This window comes from Monodelphis domestica, chromosome 2, assembly GCF_027887165.1.
Source record: "Monodelphis domestica isolate mMonDom1 chromosome 2, mMonDom1.pri, whole genome shotgun sequence".
Classification (NCBI taxonomy): domain Eukaryota; kingdom Metazoa; phylum Chordata; class Mammalia; order Didelphimorphia; family Didelphidae; genus Monodelphis; species Monodelphis domestica.
Window position 1 is genome coordinate 504,185,116 of NC_077228.1, and position 6,920 is coordinate 504,192,035.

The 6,920-nt window shown below is 46.7% G+C and overlaps 1 protein-coding gene across 2 annotated transcripts in view; it reads right to left on the reverse strand.

Moving 5' to 3' along the window:
- ADAP2 (ArfGAP with dual PH domains 2) overlaps nt 1–6,606 on the reverse strand; it is a 33,269-nt gene extending 26,663 nt beyond the window's left edge. The window contains exons 1-3 of one of the 2 annotated variants that reach the window (XM_007485567.2): nt 6,354–6,606; nt 5,677–5,807; nt 2,758–2,849 (exon numbers count right to left, since the gene is read on the reverse strand). In XM_007485567.2, coding sequence (XP_007485629.1) covers nt 2,758–2,849; nt 5,677–5,807; nt 6,354–6,447 — 317 coding nt within the window. In that variant the 5' untranslated portion in view covers nt 6,448–6,606. The remainder of the gene's footprint in view (nt 1–2,757; nt 2,850–5,676; nt 5,808–6,353) is intronic. The other variant, XM_007485565.2, reaches the window with a different exon arrangement.
- Nucleotides 6,607–6,920: the final 314 nt, after the last annotated feature.

Below are 6,920 nucleotides of genomic sequence, written 5' to 3' on the forward strand. Positions count from 1 at the left end.
ATTTTGCCCTTTTTTCATTTCTCTAGAGATTAGTTCAGTGTCTGGTATACAGTAGGCACTTAATAAATGCTTGTTGACTTGATTTTTGAGGCTAGGGAGTAAGGATTAGAGAGTGGTTCAGAACCTAACCAAAGGCAGCCAGGTAGATCCCACCTCTTCTCCCCAGCTCTATTGCCCCTAAAATAACAGCCTAAGGCAACTTGCCCAGGCTCTTGGGCTACTCTTTCTCACTCCTTTACAAGGAAAGGGCCCCTTTGCCATCTTAGAGAATCCTCCATAAATATAACTGCTTAGCGAAAGGAAATGCTAGCTAAATGTTAGCTATGTATCCATAGCTGGCTATCATCACCTTCACTCACAGGGAATCTGCCAGATACCATTCCAGCAGCTTTGGACACCAGGCCATTGCCATTTAGAGTTGGAATGCAGAGACTTGGCCTCTGGACCTCCTAGAATATTCTAAATCCTCTTCCTATGCCCCATTCACTCCTACTGACTTCAGTTTAACAAGCATCTTAGATTGACCGCCTACCAGGTACAAAGTATCATCTTAGGTTCTTGGAAATACAAAGATGAAACCCAAAGAGTTCCTGCCCGCAGAGAGTTTCTGATTTGTCTATTCAGTTCCAAAGTTAGGAAACTGGGAAATTTAGGGACCAGGTGTCTCCCTAGGGACCAGGCTGAATTCTAGGATACACTCAGTGCCATCTCCTGTGAAGGCAACTCATTCCTTCCCTTGAGCTTTCCTAAGTAATCAGTTTTAAAAAAAACCCTTACATTTTGTCTTGGAATCAATACTGTGTATTGGTTCCAAGGCAAAAGATTGGTAAGGGCTAGGCAATGGGGGTTAGGTGACTTGTCCAGGGTCTCACACAGCTGGGAAGTATCTGAGCCTAGGTAATCATTTTAATGGATGAGATGCTCACCTGACCAGAGAACCCCACAAAATCATGCAAGTCAAGGGGTCAAATCTCAAGTCCATTTTAAGAACACCTATGAAGCTATCCAAGTCATTAAGGAAAAACAGCCAAGTATCTGAAAGATGGTGACATTACAAAAATAAACAGCATACTTCTTTCCATCAATACAATAGTGGAGTCAACAAATATGCCCAGGGTAAGCAGAGGGGCTGCCCACAACGTCATTGGCCCAAAAGGAGTGCTGAGTTCTTGCTGCATATGCTCAAAAATGCAAAAAGAAATAAAGAAAGAAAGGGTTTGGGCATGGATTATCTTTTTTTTTAACCTTCCCTTCCATTTTAGAATCTATACTGTATATTGGTTCCAAGACAGAAGAGTAGTATGGGCTAGGCAATTGTGGTTAAGTGACTTACCCAGGGTCACCCAGCTAGGAAGTGTCTGAGGTCAGATTTGAACTGTCTCTAGGTCTGGCTCTCAATCCACTGAGCCATCCAGCTGCCCCCAAAGGTGTGGATTATCTTGTCATTAAGCCTGTCCAGATTAATAAGGTTTCCCAAATGCCCAAGCCTATTTATGGGATTCCTAGACCAATCAACTCATATGTGAATTTCTCTTACCATAAAGAGATGATATTTACTAAAAAGAAAGAAATCATTCCTAAACCAAAAGATTCAAGAGATATTCCAAAAGAAATTCTTAAAAAAGGAGTAAATGTGATTGAACATATATGTAATGGCGGAACTAAATTGTTTTTAAAGAGAGAGAGATAAGTCAGAACCCAGTCATCCTTTCCAAAACTCATGCTTGACTTCAATTAACCCAGTTGCTTCTGAAACCAGGAATTATAAGAGCTCAGAAGGGTCTTTAGAAGCTATGGAGCCCATATGCCAGGGTAGAACATTGGAGTTCCCACAGAAGGAAGGTGACTTGCCCATGGTCATACTAACTAGTAGCAAGAATTAGGACTAGAACTCAAGTCCCCTGATGGCAATGCCAGTGACTTTTTAGCCACCTGGAAGATTCTGGCCTTGATGTCATGAAAAACATCCTTCAGTTAGAACTATCCCCCAGGGGGACAAATGGGCTGCCTTGAGAATCGATGGGCTCATCCTCCCTGAAAGGTCTTCAAGCAGAAGCAAGATGGCCACTTGTCAGGTGGGCTACCACAGGGATTTCTTTCTTGTATGGGCTGCTCAGGTTCTTTCCAGCCTTCAAATTCCGTGATTCTGTGATCAAAATTCTGGTTAGATTAGCAGTCAACCAGGTATGGGCTCTCTCCATGAGCAAAGACATTTGAAGTAACAAGGGGAGAGCTGATAGAGCAATGGAGATCAGAATGATGTAGTGAATATAGGCCAGTGGGCGTAAAGTCAGGAAGACCTGGGTTCCAATTCTGTTTCAGACATTAGTTGTTTGAAGATGGACAATTTAAGCTTTCTCAGCCTCAGGACTTCTTGTCTATAATACAAGGGAGTTGGACACTATGGCCTTCCAAGATCCCACCCAGCTCTAAATCTAGAGTCTTATGATGTTTGGAAGGGATGTGATTAGAAGTTCCTTGACATAGGGGGCAGCTGGGTGGCTCAGTGGATTGAGAGCCAGGCCCAGAGATGGGATGTCCTGGGTTCAAATCTGGCCTCAGACACTTTCTAGCTGTGTGACCCTGGGCAAGTCCCATAACCCCCATGGCATAGCCCTTACCACTCTTCTGCCTTGGAGCCAATACACAGTATTGATTCTAAGACAGAAGGTAAGGGTATAAAAAAAAGTTCCTTGACACAGATTGATGGTGATGAGAGGGGGACCAGCTCAGATCCTAAAAGAGGCCCCCACTTACATGCAGTCCTCAGACTGAGGGATGTAGTAGAAAGCAGGGACTTTGGCTTCGTATTTAGCCTTGGAGCAGAGGTTTCCGTTTCGAGTCATAAACTGAAAAACAAAAGTCAACTTGGAGACTGGCCTCCAAAGCACCAGTGTCTGGGTTTTGTCCCTTCCCTCCTCTCTGCCCACCCCATCGCACATCCCATTTCCCAGAATCTTAGAGCCTAAAATGTGAAATGAAACCACAGCAAGTACAAATAAATTTATCCTTTCCAATCTTTCAAGGGAGGTGCTCCATGGTCATGGGAACAGGCTGTTGCCCCTGGTCCTAGAGTCATTGCTAGCAATTCTACCAGGAACCTCAGGCAGCTGGGGAACCACCAGGGCAGACAGATAGACCAGCCTGGCATACCGCTGGCCAGGAGAGTGGTAGAACAGGCTCTGCCAGGGACGCCTTCCAGGAGGGCAGAAGGATCCATTTCATTGAATCGGGCAGATGCTTGAGGACCCCAGGGGGGCTTTTGCCAGCTGGGCAATTGGGTTAGCTGATTTTTCCGTTTTGATCAGTATGCTTTGGCATTTTGTAGCACCATGAGGCAAATCATAAAGGGTGCTGCCAACAGTGGCCACTACTGGACTGTCACAAAACAGACTGGATGAGTGCCCAAGGAGGAGCACAATGTCAGTCCTACCCTAATAGTTGTTGACATTTACATAAAGCATTACAAAGACTTTGTGTATGTTCTCTCCCTTGACTCTTTTCTCTTTTTTTAACCCTTACCTTCTGCCTTAGAATCAATACTGTGTGTTGGTTCCTAGGCAGAAGAATGTTAAGGGCTAAGCCATAGAGGTTAAGTGACTTACGCAAGGTCATACAGCTAGGACGTATCTAAGTCTAGATTTGAACCAAGGGTCTCCTGTCTCTAGGCCTGGCTCTCAATCCACTGAGTCACCTAAGCTGCCCCTTCTTGATTCTTACAACCTGAATCACCTACAAGCATTTTATCATCCTCCTTTTTACAAAGATGAGGAAACTGATTTAGAAAGATTATCCATAGTCACCAAGTTCAGAGGAAACAAAGCTGGGAAGAGAACCGAAGTCTTCTGATTCCCAATCCCCAAGCATTCTCTGCCTTGTCTCTGTGGATATTTTCTTTAAGATTGCTGGGGCCAACTCTGTCATCCATATTCACTCTGTGGATTACCTGGGAGGGGGTGTATTTTAACCCTCAGCTAGATGCTTAGTATCCAGCACATTTCTGAGCATTCCTGCCCATCAGCATGGTATAGGTCTGGAAATGCAAGCTTATTGTTTGCTTGAGTGAGTATGTGTGTGTGTGTGTGTGTGTGTATGTGTGTGTGTGTGTGTGTGTGTGTGTGTGTACGTACACCCAGTGTGTGTCTGTCTCCCCAACAGAATGTGTGACTTCTTTGTTGGAGGAAACTCCCAGATGTGGAAACTCCCTTTACTGATGTATCCTGATAGCTGCTTTGTAACATATAGTCTCAGAGGGGGCAGCTGGGTGGTTCAGTGGATAGCATGCTAGTTCTGGAGTTAAGAGATCCTGTGTTCAAATCTGGCCTCAGACATTTCCTAGCTATGTGACCCTGGGCAAGTCACTTAACCCCAATTGCCTAGTCCTTACCATTCTTCTGCCTTGGAACTGATACTTGTATCATTTCTAATACAGAAGGTTAGAGTTAAATATATCTCTATATATCTCTTTCTAGATATAGATAGATAGATAGATAGATAGATAGATAGATAGATAGATAGATAGATAGATAGATAAACTTTGAGACTTTACCTGGAGGACTAAGAAGTTAAGTTAATTTGCTTAGAGTCTCAATGCCAATTTGTATCAGAAATGGATTTGAACCCAGGTCTTCCTAACTCCAGGCCATCTATCTACTATACTAAAATTCATCTTGCATTCTCATTTTAAAATCAACCTGAACTGAGCTATAAGGATATAAATTTGGGGGAAAGGACTGGGCTCAATTTTCTCAAAGAGATTTGGGGGGATCATCTGCTATTTGGGAATTCTGTGACCACTACTCCCTTCTGTGAGAGAGGAAACCTCATATCATGGGAGAGGGCTGGCCAGTTAACCATGAAGACCTCAATCTAAGTCCCTCCCAGACACACACTAGCTGTCTTGCTTATATTTTACTACCCTCCACCACACTCTCTAGGATCCAGACAGATGGGGCAGCTACATGTTCTTTGAGTGTATATTCCTTCCCATGTTCCACCTCATTGCCTCTATACTTGGCTGTCCACTTACCTAGAACACTCCCCTTTCACCTCCTCCCCCTTGAATCCTTGGAATCCTTCCAGGCTCTGCTCCACCGCCAGGGTTCCCTGGAGGCCTTTCCTGGTCCCCTGCCAGGTGTTTGAGTCTTCCCCTCTAAGGTTACCTTCCAACTACTCTGTATCTGGTGGCTTCTGACTGCTAGGCTACTTACTGTCTCTCTCCCATTAGAATGTAAGTTCCTGGAGGACAGCGACTATTTTTGCCTTTTCTAGCACCTGGCACTGTCCGGCACAGAAGTGCTTAATAAATGCTGATTCCTGGGGTTGTTTGCTGACTTCAGTTTTCAGTGCCCTGGGCAGTCTCTAGAACTATAAATTCTGGAGAAAGTGTCAGCTCTGTGGAGTTTTCTATACTAATGAAACCCCAGCTACAGTCCCTAATTTAGCCCTTCCTGAGCACAGATAAAGGAACATTAGCTACATCTGAAAGATGGGAACATGTGAACATGCTTTTGGTTGCCAGACTGTTGTTTTCTCCATTAGAAAGGAAGCACCTTGGGCAAATCACCTCTTCTCTTTGAGCCTCAGTTTCCCCCTCTGTAGAAGGGGAGAATTTGGAGCCCCGTCACCTCAGACATTTTTCCAGCTATGATTCTATAGTCCCGTTCCCCCTTCTACCTCCACGATACTGTCATCCCAGAAGTCCAGTCGAACGGATTTCACTCTACTGATCTCAGGAAAGTTCCGGTGGACCCCGGAGCAATTCAGGCAGATGAATATCCCCAGCTTGTAAGAAGCCCAGTCAGGATCTGCAGGGGGAGAGAAGAAAGCTAGAAACCTGGACCGGGTTAGGCTGGCGCGCAGCGGGCACTTTGGGGAGCAGGAATGAGTTGTCGTAGGTGCATCGGAAGGGAAGAGTGCTTCACAGTCTAATGGACAAGTGGAGGAAACCTGGCCTTGCGCTGGAGTCTGGGAATCAGAGCTGCTGACTCGTTTCCATTCCAGCATCAACTCTTGGGGAGCTTTAAGGGAGTAGCCTACTTTCTCAACTTCAAAATCCTCCCCAAACTCCTGTCGCCCAACAGGTGCCCACTTCCTCTTTGCAGGAGTCTTACTGATTGCTAGCCGGCCTCTTTAGAACAGTAATCTACGGGGAGGAAAATGACTGGAAGGACCAGTTCTCAAGGAGATGGAAAGGACAGGACTAGGAAATCCCACCTGAGTGAGGAGGGTGACAAGGACCTGGGCCAGGCAGCCTGTAGGAGAGGGCACAGAGAACGAGGGCAGACGCAGAGGAGAAGGCTGAGGGCGCTCTGGGGGAGGCTCCTGAACTCCGAGGGCTCGCGGTCCCTTACCTGGTGCCCCGCAGTCCGCGCACAGCCCGTTGCCAGTGCCAGCCGCCCGCAGCAGCTCCAGCAGGCGCCTCTTGTTGTGCTCCCGGTCCCCCATCGCCCACCCGAGGGTCCTTGCTCAGCCAGTGCGACCCCCGAGATGCTCTCGGGGTTCCCAGGGAGCCCATGCTCTGGCCATGGTGGCGGCGTCTGGTTCGCTCTGCGCCGGGAGCGCCTCGCACCGCCAAGAGGGAAGAATGAGAAGGCCGACGCCCTGGTCCGCCCAACTCCACGCAGTCCCCGCCCAGACGAGAGCTCGAGATTTGTTTTCTTTTTTTAATGGTTTACAAATCAGCTCGAGTTTGTGCCCGAGTGTCCCGCAGTGGGGGAGGGGGAGCAGTGGTGAGACCATGGAGGGGACAGACCTGTTTATGTGCTTGTAGATTTGGACTTTAGAGATTAGGGGGCGTAGTGTGGGTAAAACGTTGAACTTGGAGTGAGAGACCGCCGGACTCAAATTTTGCCTCCAAACCTTTCTAGCAGGATGATCTCCCAGTCTCTTCACTTTCTGCTCCTCAGTTTCCTCTTCAA